Here is a 24,137-nt window from a genome sequence, read left to right as displayed (position 1 = left end):
TTGTACTCTGCTACAGAACAGATTCGTGTGGCGCGGGCCTTTAATCGATAGCTTTGCAACAATCTTTCCAAAAGATGGTAGCTCACGGAATTAAAACAATAAAACGAAGAACAAGAACAATTGCCTCTATCCAAACTCGGATATACTAACATTCAAGTAACTTCCTCATAGTTTGAAAGGTGTAGCCTGTTTCTTTTTTTTCACTACTATTGCTCTCGAAGGTTTACAAGAGCAAGCTCGCGCCAGTCGGATGAATTCGCCAAACCAGGACGAAGATGATGTGCCCGTTAAAGACCCGGCAAAATACGGAGAGTTGGTCATATTGGGGTGAGTAACGGTAGGCTATACGGATAAATTGTAGTTCATATCACTGTCTCGAAACTGAGCTAATAGTCGAAGTAGGACACTTAGGCTACCAGTCTACTATGTTAGCCTACTACTAAAAAATGGAAAGGATGACGTGCGAGGCAGTTGAGTTCGGTTGGTTTAGGTCTACACAGAAAAACGTTGTCATTTACTGTGCTGTACAGAAAACGTATTGTTGTTTTGTAACATATTTACCTCACATTGTGGGAGAATTATTGTTAAGTTTCAGGAGAACGAGCGCTAAGGACACGTTACAGTAACTTTGTAACACTTTAGGACATATTTGATACACTGGTGGTTACATCAACAACATACTTTGGAACTAATATACACTTTCGCCCAAAGGCGCTGAGCACAATAGCCTGTGTTACTTTGTAACAGCGCCTGGAGATAATCGTTTTAATAAGTAGCCTACTAACGTTACATTGTATCATCATAAGCCCATACTGAAATTAGTAAAAGGATGTAGCCTTTTTTCTTCAATGGATGTTTGAGTGGGTGTAAAATCAGCACTCGATTGCATAGGCTGAAAATCTCTGATGTCATACTATTCTGGATCTGTGAAGATCGCAGAATGTGGGACACTGGGTGAAACCAAACCAACCGATTAAACTCAGCCTAACATATGCCACCACCATTGATGTGTGTGTATATATAGCTCACTTTTGTGTTTCACATAGGGGAATTAAATCAACAGACACACATTGGCCTATTGGAGCATTCAAAAATGGCTCCTTCATGTAGGCTGAAAACATATTATCCCAACACATACAAGACAGGATGTGCATAAGAGAGAGACAGACATTCAGCGTTTCCATCTCTGCCCAGTCTATTGTCCAGAGGATCAGTGGGTTAACTACTCTCTCATGTGCTCTCTTATACCCACACTTCCATCCTGCTTCCTGTATACACGCCTGTGATGTGGTGACCCCATAATGCCCCTCTCTTCCCCTCTGCAGCCCTCTTGGACTAGACCATTGCCCAATCCAAAATCAACCCCTTGCCCTGACCCTGGCACAGATCTGAAAGGATTGGATAGGTGTGAACAGTATGGTTAATACAGCTCACTCTCTGTGGGGTGGCAGAAAGCAGATGTTTCCGTTTCTCAGGGATACATTATTTTCAACCTAACTTCTGTTTCCCTTGAAAAATGAGTGTGTGGACTCCGTTCAGGCGTCTTTTTACACATGCTACGTTAGATTAATATATCTAGCCTACCACTTGTCTTCTGATAGGCCAGGGTGGAACTTCTGGCATATTGTATATACCTCTCCAATGCTCTCAGACCTACACAGATAACACAACAAAAGGGTAGGGGCTAGGGGTTGATACAGTCTTGTGTTAACTAACGCTCCCGGCAGTAACCACATTATGCTTTCCCCCTCCAGAGACCGGCGTTCAATCCTTGCATCCTCCCTTCTCACACTGGACTGTCTTTCCCTCTCGTTTCAGTACTGTCTCAAAAAAGTGCAAAAAATATGTAAGGAGATGGCAGTTCCACTCATTTGAAAATAATCTGACTGACTACTAGCTCTAGTAATTGTAGATTGTCTAGTAATTGTAGATAGGTGTTAGTGTTATGGTCAAATCTCCACCTAGCCCCCGTGACAATGCTATCCATACATATGCTGCTGACCAATCATGGGCACTTGAATAATGATTAACTGGATGTAGCTAAAGGACAGACAGTGACAGAGAGAAAACAGCCATGGCTGACACAAGGTACTCAGTCTTCAGAATCAGAATACTCCTCTCTTTTGTAGTGAGAATAGGCCTGTAATTACACTGTAATGATTTAGGGAGAGGGAAAGGGGATACCTAGTCAGTTGCAAAACTGAATGCATTCAAACCGAAATGTGTCTTATGCGTTTAACCCAACCCCTCTGAATCAGAGAGGTGCGAGGGGCTATCTTAATCGACATCGCCGTCCAGGGAGCAGTTGTTGTTGGGGTTTAACTACCTTGTTCAATGGCAGAACGGCAGATTTTTCCACCTTGCTGGCTCGGGGATTTGATCCAGTAACCGTTTGGTTACTGACCCAACACTCTTACAATATTCGTCACACACCCCAGACCCAATGATGTTCTATGAAATGCTGAATGTTCTTCTCTGTTCATTATATTGGATAACTAGCTACAGTATAATCTTGAGAGAACCCTCTCCTCGTCGCTATCAGACATCATGTGTACATTTTCACTAGCCTAGGTGCGTCCGTTTCTCTCTCAAGCTGATAACAGAGAGACACATCCAGGCTTTTATTACAACCAAGCTTGACTACTGTAATGCTCTCCTGTCTGGTCTACCCAAGAAAGCCATTGGTAAACTGCAAAACATACAGAATGCAACAGCACAGGTACTGACCAAGACCAGACGGAAATCACACATTACACTGGTTTTAAGCTGTTAAGTAGTACCGTCTCGAGTCCGGTCTCAAGACCACATATTGAGTGTCCCGGTCTTGTCTCAGTGTCGACAAGAGGGCTACGGAGAACAAGGCTGACGTTTTACGTATTCCTAACCAATTGTGTTTTTTGTTCATTTCTTTGCATTCATTGTTTGTAACTTATTTTTTTACTTATATTGTACATAATGTTGCTGCTACTGTCTCTTATGACCGAAAATAACTTCTGGACATAAGAACTGCTATTACTCACCATGGACTGTCAGATTGCTCTTTTTTGCTCCTAGTAGCCGGGGACTTTAACGCAGGGAAACTTAAATCTTTCTTACCAAATTTCTATCAGCATGTTAAATGTGCAACCTGAGGGAAAACACTCTGAACCACCTTTACTTCACACACAGAGATGCATACAAAGCTCTCCCTCACCCTCCATTTGGCAAATCTGACCACAACTCTATCCTCCTGATTCCTGCTTACAAGCAAAAATTAAAGCAGGAAGCACCAGTGACTCGATCAATAAAAAAAGTGGTCAGATGAAGCTGATGCTAAGCTACAGGACTGTTTTGCTAGCACAGACTGGAATATGTTCCGGGATTCCTTCAATGACATTGAGGAGTACACCACATCAGTCATTGGCTTCATCAATAAGTGTTATCGACGACGTGGTCCCCACAGTGACCGTACGTACATACCCCAAACAGAAGCCATGGATTACAGGCAACATCCGCACTGAGCTAAAGGCTAGAGCTGCCGCTTTCAAGGAGCAGGGCTCTAACCCGGAAGCTTATAAGAAATTCCTCTATGCCCTCCGACGAACCATCAAACAGGCAAAGCGTCAATACAGGGCTTAGATCGAATCATACTACACCGGCTCCAACGCTCGTCGGATGTGGCAGGGCTTGCAAACCATTACAGGCTACAAAGGGAAGCACTGCCTGGAGCTGCCCAATGACACGAGCCTACCAGACGAGCTAAAGTACTTAAATGCTCGCTTCGAGGCAAATAACACTGAAACAAGCATGAGAGCACCAGCTGTTCTGGACGACTGTGTGATCACGCTCTCCGCAGCCGATGTGAGTTAGATCTTTAAACGGGTCAACATTCACAAGGCCGCAGAGCCAGACGGATTACCAGGACGTGTACTGCGAGCATGTGCTGACCAACTGGCAAGTGTCTTCACTGACATTTTCAACCTCTCCCTGTCTGAGTCTGTAATACCAACATGTTTTAAGCAGACCACCATTAGTGTCCAAGAACACTAATCAAATCAAATAAAATGTATTTATATAGCCTATCTTACATCAGCTGATATATCAAAGTGCTGTACAGAAACCCAGCCTAAAACCCCAAACAGCAAGCAATGCAGGTGTAGAAGCACTGTGGCTAGGAAAAACTCCCTAGAAAGGCCAAAACCTAGGAAGAAACCTAGAGAGGAACCAGGCTATGAGGGGTGGCCAGTCCTCTTCTGGCTGTGCCGGGTGGAGATTATAACAGAACATGGCCAAGATGTTCAAATGTTCATAGTTGGCTAGCTAGCTAGCTAGAAAGCTAGCCAACTTTAGCCAGTTAGCTTGGGTGCTTGGTTGGGACAAGCATGCATTGACAGGCAAGCTGCAGAATAAGTTTCAAAATGTAAGAGGACTCCCGTGGTGTTTACATATTTGCAGAAATTCATTCAGGTGGCTTTTGGCGAATGCGTTCTAATGATCTAAAGTTGCGCTGTTGCAACTTCCTGTAAAGACCAGTTCAAAGCGAATGTTAGCAGGCCCATGTGGCAAATGGCTTGTTTGTATAAAGCCCTACTGTTGCTTTGATTGGCAATAGCGCACCAGTCTGTGTAGACTCCGGTCCTGGACAAGACAGATGTTTTTATTCTGATGTATTTACTGCAGTGTCTATTAATTGTCCAAACGCACGGACGGGACGCTTTCCCACTCTATATTGTTAAAGAATTTTAACAAACATTCTAAGAATTTATGAAATTGTGAAAATGACCATATCTAAGTGGTCGCTTGTCAGATAATGTTTTTAAGAAGTGCCATATTCTTCCTGGAAGTGTATATGAACAGATATTAATAAGATGTCATGTTGCTGAAATGCTATCAGTTCCACTTTAAATGCAACAATGTTTCACACCCAAGTTATTTTCAAACAGATGGGTAACGGCAAGCACGCTGCAATAAAAAAAACACCGTTCCACTCACCAGGTGATGATCATTTGAAACGTAACTTCTTGTTGAACGTTATTCTTGAAAATTAAGAAGCTAAAAAAATTAGCAACAACATCATCTTCAATAACACCTGCTGCAGCCCCTGCAAACTAGTCGACAACAAAAGCTAGCTAGCTAGCTAGCTAGACCGTGGGAAAACTACTGCTCGCTTTTGCTGTCGTGATCTGTTGGCCTTTAAGAATTCAGAGGTTTCCATAGGTTTTTGTTAATGGTTCCACCCATTCAGTCAAAATGTGATTGGTTGATTCTAATGTCACGCCAAAATGTTGCCCTGATACAGTTGAATGGCAGATGGCTTTATCTAGCTTATGATGGCCTAGCCAATGGCTGACTTGGATATCTAAAACTCAGCAAAAAAATAAACGTCCCCTTTTCAGGACCCTGTCTTTGAAAGGTAATTAATAAAAATCCAAATAACTTAACAGATCTTCATTTTAAAAGGTTTAAACACTGTTTCCCATGCTTGTTCAATGAACCATGAACAATTAATGAACATGCACCTGTGGAACGGCCGTTAAGACACTAACAGTTTACAGACTGTAGTAGGCAATTAAGGCCACAGTTATGAAAACTTAGGACACTAAAGAGACCTTTCTACTGACTCTGAAAAACACCAAAAGAAAGATGCCCAGGGTCTCTGCTCATCTGTGTGAATGTGCCTTAGGCATGCTTCAAGGAGGCATGATGACTGCAGATGTGGCCAGGACAATAAATTGCAATGTCCGTACTGTGAGACGCCTAAGACAGCGCCACAGGGAGACAGGACAAACAGCTGATTTTCCTTGCAGTGGCAGACCACGTGTAACAACACGTGTGGGTGGGACAGGTACAGGTATAGGATGGCAACAACAACTGTCCGAGTTACACCAGGAATACACAATAGTCTGAGAGAGGCTGGACTGAGGGCTTGTAGGCCTGTTGTAAGGCAGGTTCTCACCAGACATCACCGTCGCTGGACCAGACAGGACTGGCAAAAAGTGCCACTGACGAGTCGCGGTTTTGTCTCACTAGGGGTGATGGTCAAATTCGCGTTTAATGTTGTTGGAATGAGCGTTACACCGAGGCCTGTACTATGGAGCGGGGTTGATTTAGAGGTGGAGGATCCGTCATGGTCTGGGGCAGTGTATCACGGGACTGAGCTTGTTGTCATTGCTGACAATCTCAATGCTGTGCGTTACAGGGAAGACATCCTCCTCCCTCATGTGGTACCCTTCCTGCAGGCTCATCCTGACATGACCCTCCAGCATGACAATGCCACCAGCCATACTGCTCGTTCTGTGCGTGATTTCCTGCAGGACAGGAATGTCAGTGTTGTGCCATGGCCAGTGAAGAGCCCGGATCTCAATCCTATTGAGTACATCTGTTGGATCGGAGGGAGAGGGTTAGGGTCAGAAATATCCGGGAACTTGCAGATGCCTTGGTGGAAGAGTGGGGTAACATCTCAAAGCAAGAACTGGCAAATCTGGTGCAGTCCATGAGGAGGAGATGCACTACAGTACTTAGTATCTGGTGTGGCCACCAGCTGCATTGACTGTTACTTTTGATTTTGACCCCCCTCCCTTTGTTCAGGGACACATTATTCCATTTCTGTTCGTCACATCTCCTTGGAACACGTGTTAAGTTTGCTGAAAATAAACACAGTTGACAGTGAGATGATGTTTCCTTTTTTGCTGAGTTTAGATTAGATCTCCACAGAGACCAGCAAAGAACTGCTGCTTTCTCTTCAGTGTTAACCCCCGAGATTAAATCAGAACATCTTTGAAAATAACATAATTATTATCATTAATATATTGTTATAATCATTATTTTTAAAATCCTTAGCCCTTCTCTGAAGGCGTAGATCCATTGTTTACCATTGTGTTTGGGTTAGTAATAATTTGTAGAGCGGCTCTATTTTCCTTCAGCATGCCCTTTTGCACTATTTTGAATTTCTAAAGAATCTATATGTTCTGAAATACTTGACATTTTCAACTCTTATGGTGCTGAGTTGATAAAATTACAATCATGGTCTTGAATTGGACTCGCATTTTTCTGGTCTGTCGTGACTCGAACCCTTTTCCCTGTCCCAGTCACGGTGTGGTTTTAAGGTCTCTGCACTGGCTGCCAGTGAGTTTTCAAATTAATTAAAGATGATTCTATTGGTTTTTAAATCAATCCATGAATGTGCACCCCAATAAATGTTAGACATGCTATTAGGTTATGTATGTACCCAATAGGTCCCTCCAGGTCCTCTGGCACAGGCCTTTTAACTATCCCATAGCCTAGGACCAAGAGGCATGGAGAGGCCGCCTTTAGTTATTATGCCCCAGGCTCTGGAATTGCCTGCCCGAGAAGCGGAGGGGGGCTGAAACTGTGGACACATTTTCTTAGCTATGCTTTTCCTTAGTGTGCTTTTTAGTTGTTCAATTTGTCATAGTTATTTTTTTGATATTATGTTTGCTCTGTAGTAAATATTTCAGCTTGTCTTTTCGTTGTTTTTTTGTTTTTGTTTTCCTGTAAAGCACATTGCGTTGCATTCCATGTTTGAAATGTGCTGTATAAATAAATATTAATTTGATTATATCCTGCGGCGATGGAATGATTTGCCAGGTACACCTTAAGGATCACATGCTCTGCAGTCTCTGCCTGTCTATCTCAGTGCAGGGCATGTGAGGTGATGTGATGTCTGTTCTGCAGTGAGTCCCTGTCTGTCTGCTATCTCTCCTTCATTACATTAGTTACACTGGGCTGAGTGGGCTCTGTGTGCTAGCCTGTGTCTTCTCTTTCTCTCTCACACTTAACAGTTTGGGTCTCACTGGCAACCCTTCTGGGTGGTTAAGCATTGTACCTGTACTACCATTACTGTACCTCAATCTCATCTCCTAAATTTAGCATTTTCTTCTCATTTAACTTCTCAAAGTATTACCATACAAGACTTTGCTGCTATCGCTTGCCTTTCTCTCAGCAGAGGGAGTGAATATTTCATATTGTGTACAATGTGCTGCCGAGGTGCGTGACGCTGTCGGACCAGAACTGGCCAAGTCAAATGTATCTCATCGCATCTCAACCCTCATCTTTTTGGCTGCGGTCCAAACACTTAAAAGCCACCCTATCCCTTCAGCCTCAAATGAAGTGGACACTTAATGATGATGACATATCATTACATTTGACGACTTTACACTTGCAGGGCAAGGGGCGAGGGAGGAAGGAATGATTTTTAAATTGACCACCCTTAGCCGGAAATTCGTCACTGGTTCATCCTGCGATGATTGTGTTTTCAGCCACCGGTAGCTTGTGGGTGCTTTATATGCACAACAGTCAATTATGAGTGCATGTCTACTTATATTAAATATGTAATTATTAATATACGCCTACTGTACGATAGCTATCAAGTTAACTAGCTAGCTAATGTTAGCCTGCCTAGCTGGAAAAGAAGGGAAATGTTTTATTTCCACATTTTCCAAACAAAAACATATTTACTTTTTCCGAGACATGTTTGTGCCGTCATGTGCATTTAGTAGCACCATATCTATCTTATTTACATTGGTTTTTATTTACATTAGTGTTGTGTCTTTGGCTTTGCCGGATTAAGTGATATGACATGCTATTCTATAAAATCCTTTCTCTATAATTAATATTACCTGATTGAGCTAATCATGTAAATGTAATTAACTAGAAAGTCAGGGCACCACAAAATAATAATTATAGAGCAGTTATCTTCCGAAGAAACTCTTAAAGATCTAGTAATATTTTACACCAATAGCAGTCCATATTAATCGTCACCTTATTTCAGTCTCATCTGAAATTTGTAAATTCTTGGTTATCTTCACGAACCCTGGCTAACAAGTTGAATCAGCAATACAAAATTGGGTTTAATGATTTATTTACTAAATACCTAACTAATCGCACAGAATGAATCATACCTTGATTACAAATTATGTCATGAAGGAAAACGTCCCTAGCGGACGGAACAGATATGACCGCTGGTTACACAAAGAAAAGGAGATTGGGTTTGAGTGAAAGAGCGGGTAGACTTGACAAACAAAGGGAGAAGCTATGCCTCTATCTAGGTAGCTACTCTATTGTAAATACAAAATCTTATGCATTCTAAATCACCGCCCATTTGGAAAAGGAAAATGCAATAAATATTTACTCTGAGCTGCGCTTCAATAGGTTGGTGGTAGATGGAAGGTCGTGTTGCCCAACAGAGTCCTTTGAAGAGTGTCTTTGGTGGTGGATGGAAGGCCGTGTTGCCCAACGGAGTCCTTTGTCCTTTGAAGAGTGTCTCTGGTGGTGAACGGGATACGTTGTAGTGTCGTCGTTGTGTGGTAGATGGAATACTCTGTCCGTCCTTTCCTAGCCCACATTTACAGCGGCCGCTGCGAACTCAACGGCTAGGAGGTATCACTTCTGTAGCGAATAAGAGTTCAAAGTTCATACCATTTGCAACCAAAGCTCACGCTGAGGTTTGTTTTGTTCTGTAGTTATTATCTGAATCCTTCTGACATCGGACCGTCGTCCTAATGTACCCGGAACAGAAGGTTACATTTTCGTCAAGGGCTTATATAGTGGAGGGAGAGAAGGGTGTGTTTCATAGTTTATAACCCATGTCTCTTCACAGGGGCAGGCCACTGATTGAGCAGAGCTATAATCTTATGAAAACCCAATTCTCTCATTTGGAAGCTAAAATTACATTTAATCATTTCACAAATAGTTTTATTTAAATTGCACTTAAATTGCACAACAATTCCATGTGAATCTGATAACTATAATGTGTAGACTTTCCCAGATACAGTTTGTCATCCTGTCATCAGTCATAATGTCTCAGATGACAACCGAACTGTCATCATATTTATTAAGTACCGACGCATATTTTCAACTGGTTCTATTACCGAAATATGGTTCCTTTCCCTCCACTTGTTTGATGTTCCCAGACTCTCTATGTTTAACAAAGGCTATTCAAGAGTCCCTCAGTAGTCAGAGAGAGGGAAGGGAGAAAGGTATTTAAGGGGGGGGGGGTCATAAACCTTACCCATAGACCAACGTCATGACACTAGTATGTTGACTTCTCCATTCATGTTGTTTTTAAGTTTACACTGACTTTTCTTAGCAGATGTACAATCGTCGCAAATTGAATTATGGGGAGTTTCAGGCCCCGGAGTGAACATTATTGTGCACTCGCAAAGCTGACTAAAAACGAGGACTGAGGGGCTTATGACTAGCCTTGCTTGGCTAGTCATTTGGACCGCCCTCCAAGATGGTGACGGGGATTCCCCCAAGGGCATACGGCAAGGGTAAGTGGACGAGGGTGTGTCTTTTTAAGTGTTTGGACCGCAGTCTTTCTGTATCCCTCTTCATGACATTTGCCCTGTTCTCCTTCTGCCCCCCCCCCCTCTCCCTCATGTCCACACTTTCTTTCTGCCCTCTCTCCCTATATTTCTCTGCCCTCTTCCTGCTCTGTCTCTTTCTGGTATATTTCTCCTCTTTCTGCCCTCTCCCTGCCCTCTTCCTCCTCTCCCTTCTCCCTCAGCTCTGTCCTAATGTGACACAGGGTAATTGTACAGGTAGCAGTGTGTTCCCTTCAGCTTTCCTCTCCTCAGATCTCATGACAGGGCCGCCCTATTCTAACACTGGGAAATGGAAAGATATTTGTTTGTCTGGTCTGGTCTAACACTGGGAAAGGGAACGATCTTGGCTTTTCTAGTCAGGTCTGGTTTAGAACTTAAATTATTCTAATCGTCCAGGAAGAGTAGCTACAGCTTAGGGATGGAGGGAGAAAGAGCGGGAGAGTTGATTTGGAAGCAGAGTTGATGTCCCCTCACAAAGGGCTTTGTGCCCACTGGGCATCATCCGAATAGTCTTTAATAGGTACAATACCGCTGATTAGCTGAAAGCTAAAACCAGCATGCGGCCCTATCTGTGAACTCCTTGCATGACAGTGCAGCTCCACTCTGTTGCCCAGGAAGCTAGAGACGAGACACAAAGAGTTTAGGTTTGAACAATCAGCTGAGATGTCAGCACCGTTCCACTTAGGCTAACGCTTACTCATCCACTCTTTCTCTTTCCATCTCTTGCTTGCTTACACACATACACACACACACACACACACGTACACACACACTGAATACAGTATAATTGGTATTTCAGTGTAAAGAGGGTTCACACAGTAACCGCACTATTCTAAGCTGCCTGTCAGTGAATTGGGCTCATGTTGTACTTACCAATGGATGAGCAGGCAGTTGTACAATACATTAGTTGTCTGTGAGGAATGAGTGGTGGGTGTGATAGGCTAGCATAATAAAAGGGATGTTTAATTATGTGGCAAAGTATGCCGACAGGCATCCAACTGCCAAAACAAAAGAGCCTAATGATCAGTATTGATTTGCGATATCAACTGTCTTCAATGATCACATGAGGTGAATGGGATACATGGGGTATTCCCTTTCGCTAATTATGTAGCCTCTCTGTGTACTTGTTTTTGTGTTCTCTGTAGGTACAATGGTTCTCTGCCCAGTGGGGACAGGGGGAGGAGGAAGAGCCGCTTCGCTCTGTACCGGAGGACCAAGGCCAACGGAGTCAAACCCAGTACTGTTCACATCCTCAATACACCACACGACAGCAAGGTGTGTGTGTGATGTTACCATAGTCTTCCTATGGTGGGAAATTCTGTTCTCATGGTAACCTACAGTAAGAGTGGACAGGGTAAAAGGATTAATGCTGTGTCTGTGTCCGTGTGTGATTGCAGGCAGTCCACAGCAGAGGGCAGCACAGCATCTCCTTCACTCTGTCCCGCAACCAGACAGTGGTGGTGGAGTACTGCCACGACAACGACACTGACATGTTCCAGGTAAACACCACATCAAGGGTTTAATTTAGGCTAAATACCAGAATGATGCCAGCTTATCTAGAGAACACTGAGTTCTTTGTCTTCCATAACCAGGAAGAACAGAAAGAGGTGTTGCTACCACTTTCCCTTTTTGAATAGATAACTGAAGGACTTGGTTATTATTTATTGCTTCTGCTATGTGTATACCACGTCCTCCAAAGTTTCTATTGGATGCTTAATTTTGACTCGGATGCTGGGTATACTCTGAACCATCAATGGGCTTGGCAATCCCACACCAAACCCCTTACTGTACTGAAAGAACCACATCACACATTACAACCGCAGGGGAACGTGATGAAGATTCAGTTCTGAAAAGATGTCTGTTGGTGGCCAGCTGAGAATAGGGACCCAGATACATTCAAAGCATGGAGAGGGGTGTAGAACTATAAATACATGTACTTGTATCTTAAGTGTTTTATCACAGGTGGTTAATTTAATATGAGTAACTACACACAGCTTGAAAATAAATGTTGCTGGATGTTACTGCTATTTTTGTGTGAAAGATAAAGTTTTGGTAAGTCATAAGCACAAAAGGATCCTTCAAGTCCTGGAATAATTAACAAGCTAAAGAAAAGCTCAAATCATCAATAAAACGAAAGTCATGACTTGACATAAAATATTACTTTTAGCTACTAGTAGAGCAAAGGGCCTTAAAATTGCTTTCCAATCGAACCCTGTTCTGAACACAATAAAGATCCCATATAATGTTTCTCTCCGTCTCACTCGTTTCCCTGCAGATTGGGCGCTCCACAGAAAGTCCAATAGACTTTGTTGTGACGGACACTTCAGGAGAGGGGAAGGAGGGTGAGGACCCCTCTGTGGCCCCCAGCACCATCTCCCGCTTCGCCTGCAGGGTGGTGTGTGAACGCAACCCCCCCTACACTGCACGCATCTATGCCGCTGGCTTCGACTCCTCCAAAAACATCTTCCTAGGGGTTAGTGTGTAGCACAGGCTCGATAGAGAGACCAAATGGAGAGCTGTATGGGCACAAACCCACCATCGCTAGGCCAGACAGTTGGATGTCAGTTGAAAATGAGTTGGAGAAGAATCACACTTCGTTATGGCCAAATTCAATAGGCACAAACAAGTGTGTTCCTATTGGACAGGTGCCGACAGTACCTACCTATGTTTTCTCCCTCTGGGTGCCTACTGAATGCAATACATACAAATAACCAAGCTTCTGTTCTCTCAATTTTCTTCCTTTTCTTCTTCTTCTTCTTCATCATCTCCTCCTCCTTCAGGAGAAAGCCACTAAGTGGAAGAACCCGGATGGCCACATGGATGGTTTGACCACCAACGGGGTGCTGGTGATGCACCCTGAGGGCTTCCCTGAGGACAGCAGACAGGGTCTATGGAGGGAGATCTCTGTATGTGGGGACGTTTACGCCCTCCGAGAGACACGCTCCGGACCCAGCCGAGGAAAACTGGTCAGTACTTAAGCCACAAGAGGCACAACCAGAACTCTGCCCCAAATGGCACCCTATTCCATATATGTGACCCACCGGCTCGATTCGGTCTCATGTAGCGAAATTTGAAATTGTGTTTTTTACATTGGATAAAAGTAGAGATTTAGAGCTACAAAATGGTATATCATACACTACAGTTGAGAAACAATGGGAAAGTAATTCTGCTTTGAAAGTTGATTAAACTTGTAACCTCACTTTTGAGTAAATGGCCCTTGAGTGTTTTGGTACCTACTGGCGAGCTCTTCTTTGTTTACACCCATTTAGCATCGTTAACACACTCTTAAGCTTTAGCCCCACCCATCTCTGACCATTTTACTCGCACTAGCAGATCTGCTTAGGCTGTTTTTTTATCTTATCCAGAGTGTTGGTGACTGCAACTGTGCTGCTGGCAACAATTTAGTTACGCTTTTTTTTGCCAACGTTTACTGACACCCGGCCATATTGTTGTTGGGCATTCGTAAATTCATCAGTTATTCTGCACTCTGGCACACTCAGACGAGAGTGTTCTGAAATCGGAGTAGATGGCCAGAACAAATTTACCAGCTACGTCTATCGACAATTGTTGCAGTAACATCATAAACATTCTATGGAAATAGTTACTTGCATAGTGGAGTTTTTAGACATGTAGCTAGATTTGTAAGTCGCTCTGGATAAGAGCGTCTGCTAAATGACTTAAATGTAAATGTAATAGCTAAACAATGGACCATAATCCCAACTCGTGACATTACTACCCTGCATGAATCTGCAGGTAGCTAACCTACCAGGTTCGATTTTCTAACCAAATTTGAAAGTTGTAATATCTGAAAAGGTAGCTAGCTAGACTCTTTAAAAAAAATGTATTTAACCTTTATTTAACTAGGCAAGTCAGTTAACCTGTTGCGACGAGCAATCCTGTATCCGGGATCCTATTTATAGCCTCAAGCTCATTACCATAACGCAACGTTAACTATTAATGAAAATCGCAAATTAAATGAAATAAATATATTAGCTCTCAAGCTTAGCCTTTTGTTAACAACACTGTCATCTCAGATTTTCAAAATATGCTTTTGAACCATAGCTAAACAAGCATTTGTGTAAGAGTATTGATAGCTAGCATACCATTAAGCCTAGCATTCAGCATGCAACATTTTCACAAAAACAAGAAAAGCATTCAAATAAAATCATATTATGTACCTTTGAAGAACTTCAGATGTTTTCAATGAGGAGACTCTCAGTTAGATAGCAAATGTTCAGTTTTTCCAAAAATATTATTTGTGTAGGACAAATCGTTCCGTTTTGTTCATCACGTTTGGGTAAGAAAAAACCTGAAAATGAAGTCATTACAACGCAAACTTTTTCCCAAATTAACTCCATAATATCGACAGAAACATGGCAAACGTTGTTTAGAATCAATCCTCAAGGTGTTGTTCACATATCTATCGATGATAAATCATTCGTGGCAGTTGACTTTCTCCTCTGAAGAAAATGGAACGCGCATGGACCTGGAGATTACGCAATAATTTCGACGGAGGACACCGGGTGGACACCTGGTAAATGTAGTCTCTTATGGTCAATCTTCCAATGATATGCCTACAAATACGTCACAATGCTGCAGACACCTTGGGGAAACGACAGAATGTGCAGGCTCATTCCTGGCGCATTCACAGCCATATAAGGAGACATTGGAACACAGGGCATTCAAAATCTGGACCATTTCCTGTATGAAATTTCATCTTGGTTTCGCCTGTAGCATTAGTTCTGAGGCACTCACAGATAAAATCTTTGCAGTTTTGGAAACGTCAGAGTTTTGTCTTTCCAAGGCTGTCAATTACATGCATAGTTGAGCATCTTTTCGTGACAAAATATCTTGTTTAAAACGGGAACGTTTTTTATCCAAAAATTAAAAGAGCGCCCCCTATCTCGAAGAAGTTAAGAACAAATTCTTATTTACAATGATGGCCTAGCAAAAGGCAAAAGGCCTCCTGTGTGGACGGGGGCCTGGGATAATAAAAAATACAATATAAATATAGGACAAAACACACATCACGACAAGAGATACAACACTACATAAAGAGAGACCTTAGACGACAACATAGCAAGGTAGCAACACAACATAACAACAACATAACAACATGGTAGCAGCATAAAACATGGTACAAACATTATTGGGCACAGACAATAGCACAAAGGGCAGAAGGTAGAGACAACAATAGAACTGTCAGTAAGAGTGTCCATGATTGAGTCTTTGAATGAAGAGATTGAGACAATACTGTCTGTCCAGTATGAGTGTTTGTTGCAGCTCGTTCCAGTTGCTAACTGTTGCATATACCCTGACTCTGCGTGCAATGAACGCAAGAGAAATGACACAATTTCACCTGCTTAATATTGCCTGCTAAACTGGATCAGTAGTTATAACTAGTGATTATGATGGCTTGTTCTTATAAGATAAGTTTAATGCTAGCTAGCAATTTACCTTGGCTTCTACTGCATTTGCGTAACAGGCAGGCTACCTGTGGAGTGCAATGGTTAGAGCGTTGGACTAATTAACTGTGCGGTTGCGAGATTGAATCCCCTGGGCTGACAAGGTGAAAATCTGTTGTTCTGCCCCTGAACAAGGCAGTTAACCCACAGTTCCTAGGCAGTCATTGAAAATAAGGACGTGTTCTTAACTGACTTGCCAAGCTAAATAAAAGGTATTTTCCCTCAGGCGGAGGGAGAAAGCAGTGCACTTCGTGATGGTTCTCTGGTGGACCTGTGTGGAGCCACTCTGCTGTGGCGTACTGGAGAGGGCCTGCTCCGCGCTCCCACCCTCCGCCATCTGGAGGCACTGCGACAGGAGCTCAATGCTGCCCGGCCACAGTGTCCTGTAGGCCTCAGTACCCTGGCCTTCCCCAGCTTGCCACGCAGCCATAGGTTAGTAATATGCACAGTGATGTAGTGGAGGGTAAATGGAGTTCACACACCTTTTTTTTGGCGCGGGGGTTTACCCACCATTTTTGGAAAAATACATTGAAAGTATAGGGAGTGTTTATTTATTTCAATTTAGTGGGTAGATTATCTTTAATATTGCAGATAGATTGTGGCTTCTATCAATGTAATTGCCTGCATCATTTCCAATTCCCCCAAATATTTTATTTTGTATATAGAGTACCAGTAAAAAGTTTGGTCACACCTACTCGTTCAAGGGTTTTTCTTTCTTTTGACTATTTTCTACATTGTAGAATAATAGTGAAGACATCAAAACTTTGAAATAACACATATGGAATCATGTAGTAACCAAGAAAGTGTTAAACAAATTAAAATATATTTTAGATTATTCAAAGTAGCCACCCTTTGCCTAGATGACAGCTTTGCACACTCTTGGCATTTTCTCAGCCAGCTTCATGAGGTAAGTCACCTGCAATGCATTTAAATTAATACGTGTGCCTATTTAAAAGTTAATTTGTGGAATTTTTTTCCTTAATGCGTTTGAGCCAATCAGTTGTGTTGTGACAAGGTGGTATACAGAAGATAGCCCTATTTGGTTAAATACCAAGTCCATAATATGGCAAGAACAGCTCAAACAAGCAAAGAGAAACAACAGTCCATCATTATTTTAAAACATGAAGGTCAGTCAAATAAAAGCTTCACAGAGTTCAAGTAACAGACACATCAACATCAACTGTTCAGAGGAGAATGTGTGAATCAGGCCATCATGGTCCAATTGCTGCAAAGAAACCACTACTAAAGAACACCAATAATAAGAAGAGACTTGCTTGGGCCAAGAAACACGAGCAATGGACGTTAGACCGGGGGAAATCTGTCCTTTGGTCTGATGAGTCCAAATTTGACATTTTTGTTTCCAACCGCCGTGTCTTTGTGAGATGCAGAGTAGGTGAACGGATGATCTCTGCATGTGTGGTTCCCACCGTGGAGCATGGAGGAGGAGGTGTGATGGCGACACTGTCAGTGATATATTTAGAATTCACTTAACCAGCATGGATACCGCAGCATTTTGCAGCGATACGCCATCCCATCTTAGTGGGGCTGTCATTTTTTAAAAGACAGGACACTGACCCAAAACACACCTCCAGGCTGTGTAAGGCCTATTTGACTAAGAAGGAGAGTAATTGAGTGGTGCATCAGATGACCTGGCCTCCAATCACCTAACCTCAACCCAACTGAGATGGTCTGCGATGAGTTGGATCGCAGAATGAAGGAAAAGCAGCCAACAAGTGCTCAGCATATGTGGGAACTCCTTCAAGACAGTTGGAAAAGCATTCCTCATGAAGCTGGTTGAGAGAATGCCAAGAGAGTGCAAAGCTGTCATCAAGGCAAGGGTGGCTGCTTTGAAGAATCTCAAATATAAAATCTATTTAGATTTGTTTAACACTTTTGGTTACTATGTGTTATTTCATAGTTTTGATGTCTTCGCTATTATTCTACAGTGTAGAAAATAGTAAAAAAATAAAGAAAAACCCTTGAATGAGTAAGTGTGTCAACTTTTGACTGGTAGTGTAGGTCAGGATATTAAAGCCTCCATATATCCACTAGTTCCTATATATCCATGGTATTTTGTGATTTCCTTAAGTACATGAGGGTAATCGTTTGTAGTGTGATTTCCTTTACAGCCCATTAAAGTATTTAAAACCGTATTATAGTCTCCCACCATAATAACAGACGCTTGTATTGCATGTAGGCTTGATGCATTAATTTTTAAGAAGCTTCGATCATCATTATTTGGACTGTATAGATTAATGAGCCAAATCTGTTTATGGTCCAATAACATATTTAAAAGAATCCTTCTACCTTTCGGATCTGTTTTGTACAGTTTGCTTAATTGGATCAAAATTATTGTTAATAAATATCATCACCAAGTATAGGGAGTGTTAGTTGATTCACCCTGTACGGTGATCAGCGTTAACCCACCTACTTTTTTTTTACCACTACATTACAACACCCACACACAAACACACAGCGGTTATAGCCTATCGGTCAAAGTGTTGGGCCTGTAACCGAAAGGTTTGAATACCTGAGCCGACAAGGTGAACAATCTGTGTATGTGCCCTTGAGCAAGGAACTTAACCCTAATTGCGCCATGGTCTCCGTTGATAATGGCAGATACCCCACTCCAAGGGGATATGCAAAAATATATATCTAAGTCACAAATGCGTATTAATAAACACTTGTACTTGTTTGAAATAGGACAAATATAAGCACCCACAATTACTATTATTATTACTACACACTGCTACACTAGTAGCTCAACATTTCCTGGCCCGTAGGCCTCAGTAAGCAGCCACAGATGGGTAGCTACTAAACAGTGGTACACTAGGAGCTATACCTATTCATAAGTTGCCCCTATCTACTAGTTAGTGATCAGGTGCAAATTCAACCTTGAGCACGACACAACATGACCCAATTCCAAATCTGATTTTATCCCATGTAATCTATTTATAGCTATTTTGCAATATAATATAACTACTATCAAAAACGAATAAAAATGATGCTTTGAGTTTGATAAAAGCTAAAACCAAGTCGTTGTCATTTCCCCCCAGTCTGGAGGAGCGCCAGCCCTGGGTCTACCTCACCTGTGGACATGTGCATGGCCACCATGACTGGGGCCAGCGTCCGGAGCGCCGGGAGGAGGGAGGAGAAGAGGGGGAGGAAGGGATCACAACGGTCCGTCGGGAGTGCCCTCTATGCAGGAGCGTAGGGCCCTACGTGCCACTGTGGCTGGGGTGTGAGCCCGCCGTGTACGTGGATGCTGGAGCTCCCACATATGCGTTTGTACCCTGCGGCCACGTTTGTTCGGAGAGGACAGCCAAGTATTGGGCGGATACCCCACTGCCTCATGGGACACACGCCTTCCGGCCCACCTGTCCCTTCTGCTCTGCTCCTCTCAGCAGCACCCCACAGGGCTGGACACGCCTCATCTTCCAGGGCCCTATCGACTAGCTCGGGCCCCCGGGAATGGAGGCCACAACTACTACGCAAATGTGGAACCAACCACGTCACTAAGCCAAGGGCCCAATCCTAACTTGAGATAATAGTGCGGAACTAACGTGAATATTTCTTCCATTTACACTGCATCCTTGATGTATGATTTTAGACAAGTGCGTTTAACTTTTAAACATCTTTGTAAATCATGCGTTGATGTCAGTTTAGGATCTGTGTGGAAGTTTAAGTTAGACTCACGTTTCTCTCAAGGTATGATTTTGTCCATAACAGAACCTCACTTCAAAAGCAATAAGAACTCCACTATAGCAAAGCATTACACTCATAGATAAGCTAGTTGTTCCGTTAGTCATCCATGTTTCCAGTTGTCTCTTCAGACATGGCTGAATGTTGTCTGCAGCTCAAGGGCTGAACCTGGGGTATGTTGAAGTCACTGGATGTTCATATTTAATGGTTTCCTGAAAATAATGGTTAATGGTTTCCCTCTCAGCCTAATTTTGAACCAACAATGTGATGATGCTTCCAAAGTTTTTGATTGAATATTCCATTTGACAAAATTTGAATTTTTCTGAAAACAAAACATTGTAATATTGCGAAGCGGTTCACCTCGCAATTACCAATAACTTACTCTATAGTAGCAAAGATAAGTGATGTTTGTGAACATTCTGCAGTTTGACCACACCTCAGGTTGGGAACCAGTCAGACAGGCAAGGTCTGTGCCATGTGACAATATAGCAGAAAGATCAAAGGCTGTGACCGAAGGTAACCTCATAAGACAACAGTTTTTCAATTCAAATGTAACTATTTTATTAAAATTGGGGATGTTTGGGATGGGTTAGGATTTTATTTAGATGTTAAGATACAACTATTTTTTTATCTTGAGTATTGTTTTTAGTTAAATGTGATTTGTCAATGTAATCGTTTTCTATATGTGTATGATTATTATTATGTGTGTTCGATGAAACTGGGAGAGCTTGTGAGTGTGAGAAAATTGCCAACACTGTGTCACACAACCATAAAAAATTGCCCAGACAATGAATGTAGCCAAATACTCAGGCTATACTAGCTTAGCCTTCCAATGTGCTCGTATTGAATTGTTCTATATTATGCTACTATTTTTTTATCTAAACATCGTGATATAGCTGGAACATTTCAAATTGCTTCAAGAAGATGAACCCGTTAAATAACATACCTACACGACTTCTTGTTTATCTTGCATGAACACACACACACACACACATGCACTGTGGATTGCCAAACCTTGCATTTATGCTAAATTGTACACAGTGTTACATGTTAATTATACACGGTACTAAATGCCTCAAGTGAAAAGAAATGCTGGCGAAGTGAGCAGTCCAACAGAAATCTATAATTTAAACATGTTCTTTCCCATATAAGAAATGTACACGCCTACTCAGCTGCTATTCAGGGACAGAGAACATGCAGCAGAACCGACATGTAGTTATCTAGAATAGAGATAATCGTGTCAGCTCTATATTACCTTTCTATCATGTATGATCTTTTTCAGGTTTACAGCCGTCAGTCCTCCGCACACTACCATGCTGTATTTGACATACACTATATATACAAAAGTATGTTGACACACCTTGAAATTAGTGGATTTGGGGGCCGCCTAAGTGCGTAAAAATCAACTGTCCTCGGTTGCAACACTCACTACCGATTGCCAAACTGCCTCTGGAAGCAATGTAAGCACAAGAACTGTCTTCGTCGGGAGCTTCATGAAATGGGTTTCCATGGCCAAGCAGCCGCACACAAGCCTAAGATCACCATGCGTAATGCCAAGCATTGGCTGGAGTGGTGTAAAGCTTGCCACCATTGGACTCTGGAGCAGTGGAAACGCATTCTCTGGAGCATCTGGCAGTCTGATGGACAAATCTGCATTTGGCGGAAGCCAAACGCTACCTGCCCGACTGCATCATGCCAACTGTAAAGTTTGGTGGAGGAGTAATAATAGTCTGGGGCTGTTTTTCGTGGTTTGGGCTATGCCCCTTAGTTCCAGTGAAGGGGAATTTGAACGCTACCGCATACAATGACATTCTAGATGAATATGTGCTTCCAACCTTGTTGCAATAGTTTGGGAAGGCCCTTTCCTGTTTCAGCATGAAAAAGAGAGGTCCATATAGAAATGGTTTGTTGAGATAGGTGTGGAAGAACTTGACTGGCCTGCACAGAGCCCTGACCTCAACCCCATCGAACACCTTTGTGATGAATTGGAACGCCGACTGCGAGCCTGGCCTCACTAATGCTCTTGTGGCTGAATGGAAGTCCCTGCAGCAATGTTCCAACATCTTGTGGAAAGCCTTCCCAGAAGAGTGGAGGCTGTTATAGCCACAAAGGAGGGACCAACTCCATATTACATTTACATTTAAGTCATTTAGCAGACGCTCTTATCCAGAGCGACTTACAAATTGGTGCATTCACCTTATGACATCCAGTGGAACAGTCACTTTACAATAGTGCATCTAAATCTTAAAAGGGGGGGGTGAGAAGGATTACTTATCCTATCCTAGGTATTCCTTAAAGAGGTGGGGTTTCGGGTGTCTCCGGAAGGTGGTGATTGACTCCTCTGTCCTGGCGTTGTGAGGGAGTTTGTTCCACCATTGGGGGGCCAGAGCAGCGAACAGTTTTGACTATAGTTTTGATATTAATGCCCATGTTTTTGGAATGAGTTGTTCGATGAGCAGGTGTCCACATACTTTTGGTAGTGTAGTGTGAAATGGGTAATATTACCAATGGGTAAAGATAGAAGCACTTCAGGATGTTACAACCAATCAGGACGTCTTCCGAGTTCAGTTGTTAAAAGAACAACCTTCTCTTCCTCAGTGCCAGTATTTTCACCAAATCGATTGTCTATTAGCTCAGGTTTAGAATGCCCAGAGTTTGCCCACGGGGCAGCACAGGACACTCGGCTACAGTAAGCTAGTAGTAGACAAGATTTTGGATGGTCATTTATTTCATGGCCACATTGAAAGAGTTGCAAAGTTAGAGAACATTCCGTTAAGAATACATTGTTTAGAAATACATGAATAGTGAGTCATGTCATTTGGTAAAGTCCATTTCTGTTTGCAACATTCGGTAAAACATTATTACCTTTTTTAATAGGCCCCAGTTACTGCACCTTTCAATATTTCTCAAGACCTTAGTACAGGGGCGGGTGATCTCAGACCTGGTCTGAGATCAGTCTGATGAATCTGATCCAAGATCTGTTAAGAGGGATTTATTAAACCAACATTAAACCATTTTTCTATCTGTTTATCCCCAACTCGCAGATTACCTTTGATTTGTAAGGTCCTGTTAACCTCACAACTATTACTCTGGAGCGATCAAAACTCTAAATGCTTATGAAGTGCTTTGACTCTTACTTCACTGTAATCCTGGGGTGCACAGACAATCACTGTACACACGTCAATAAACTTGTTTTAAAACTAGACTGTCTGTCTGTTTACTGACTGGAAGGTGATGAGATTAAGGTTTTGGGGTCATGAATGTCAAAAGGAATAGCTGTTCTCCCCTTAACATCAGAAGCCTCCTCCCTAAGTTTGTTTTACACACTGCTTGAGCACACTCTGCCAACCCTGATGTCCTAGCCGTGTCTGAATCCTGGCTTAGGAAGGCCACCAAAAATTCTGAGATTTCCATACCCAACTACAACATTTTCTGTCAAGATAGAACTGCCAAAGGGGGAGGAGTTAGCCTGCAAAGTTCTGTCATTCTTTTCAGGTCTATGCCCAAACAGTTCGAACTTCTAATTTAAAAAATGAATCTCTCCAGAAATAAGTCTCTCACTGTTGCTGCCTGTTATCGACCCCCCCTCTGTTCCCAGCTGTGCCCTGGACACCATATGTGAATTGATCGCCCCCAATCTAGCTTCAGAGTTTGTTCTTTTAGGTGACCTAAACTGGGATATGCTTAACACCCCGGCAGTCCTACAATCTAAGATGCCCTAAATCTCACACAAATCATCAAGGAACCCACCAGGTACAACCCTAAATCCGTAAACATGGGCACCCTCATGACATTATCCTAACCACCTTGCCATCCATATACACCTCTGCTGTTTTCAATCAGGATCTCAGCGATCACTGCCTGTATCCTCTATGGGTCCGTGGTCAAACGACCACCCCTCATCACTGTCAAACACTCCCTAGAACACTTCTGCGAACAGGCCTTTCTTATCGACCTGGCCCGGGTATCCTGGAAGGATATTGACCTCATCCCGTCAGTCGAGGATGCCTGGTCGTTGTTTAAAAGTAATTCCCTCACCATCTTAGATAAGCATGCCCCTTTTAAAAAAATGCAGAACGAAGAACAGATATAGCCCTTGGTTCACTCCAGACCTGACTGCCCTTGACCAGCACAAAAACATCCTGTGGCGGACTGCAATAGCATCGAATAGTCCCCGCGATATGCAACTGTTCAGGGAAGTCAGGGACCAATACACGCAGTCAGGCAGAAAGCAAAGGCTAGCTTTTTCAAGCAGAAATATGCATCCTGTAGCTCTACCTCCAAAAAGTTTTGGGACACTGTAAAGTCCATGGAGAACAAGAGAACCTCCTCCCAGCTGCCCACTGCACTGAGGTTAGGTAACACGGTCACCACCGATAAATCCATGATAATCGAACATCTCAATAAGTAGTTCTCTACGGCTGGCCATGCCTTCCTCCTGGCTACGCCAACCGCGAGTAACAGCTCCACCCCCCCCCCCTGCCGCAGCTACTCGCCCGAGCCTCCCCAGCTTCCCCTTCACTCAAATCCAGATAGCAGATGTTCTGAAAGAGCTGTAAAATCTGAACCTGTACAAATCAGCTGGGCTAGACAATCTGGACCCTCTCTTTCTAAAACTATCCACCTCCATTGTTGCAACCCCTTT

General features: G+C 42.8%; 1 protein-coding gene across 4 annotated transcripts; it reads left to right on the top strand.

The window, feature by feature from the left end:
• LOC118371784 (E3 ubiquitin-protein ligase pellino homolog 2-like) lies at window positions 1-22,697 on the top strand. Of its 4 annotated transcripts, none has more exons than XM_035757389.2 (8): window positions 1-327; window positions 10,130-10,271; window positions 11,471-11,600; window positions 11,723-11,824; window positions 12,601-12,798; window positions 13,106-13,291; window positions 16,017-16,222; window positions 18,847-22,697. In XM_035757389.2, the coding sequence occupies exons 2-8, from the start codon at window positions 10,192-10,194 to the stop codon at window positions 19,244-19,246; spliced, it is 1,302 nt and encodes a 433-aa protein (XP_035613282.1). In that variant the 5' UTR covers window positions 1-327; window positions 10,130-10,191; the 3' UTR covers window positions 19,247-22,697. The 4 variants fall into 4 exon arrangements, with proteins under 4 accessions (XP_035613282.1, XP_035613280.1, XP_035613281.1 ...); XM_035757387.2 differs by having other exon boundaries at window positions 10,091-10,271; XM_035757388.2 differs by having other exon boundaries at window positions 10,088-10,271.
• The last annotated feature ends 1,440 nt before the right edge of the window (window positions 22,698-24,137 follow it).

This window comes from Oncorhynchus keta, chromosome 8, assembly GCF_023373465.1.
Source record: "Oncorhynchus keta strain PuntledgeMale-10-30-2019 chromosome 8, Oket_V2, whole genome shotgun sequence".
Classification (NCBI taxonomy): domain Eukaryota; kingdom Metazoa; phylum Chordata; class Actinopteri; order Salmoniformes; family Salmonidae; genus Oncorhynchus; species Oncorhynchus keta.
This window is presented reverse-complemented; position numbering and strand designations above follow the sequence as displayed.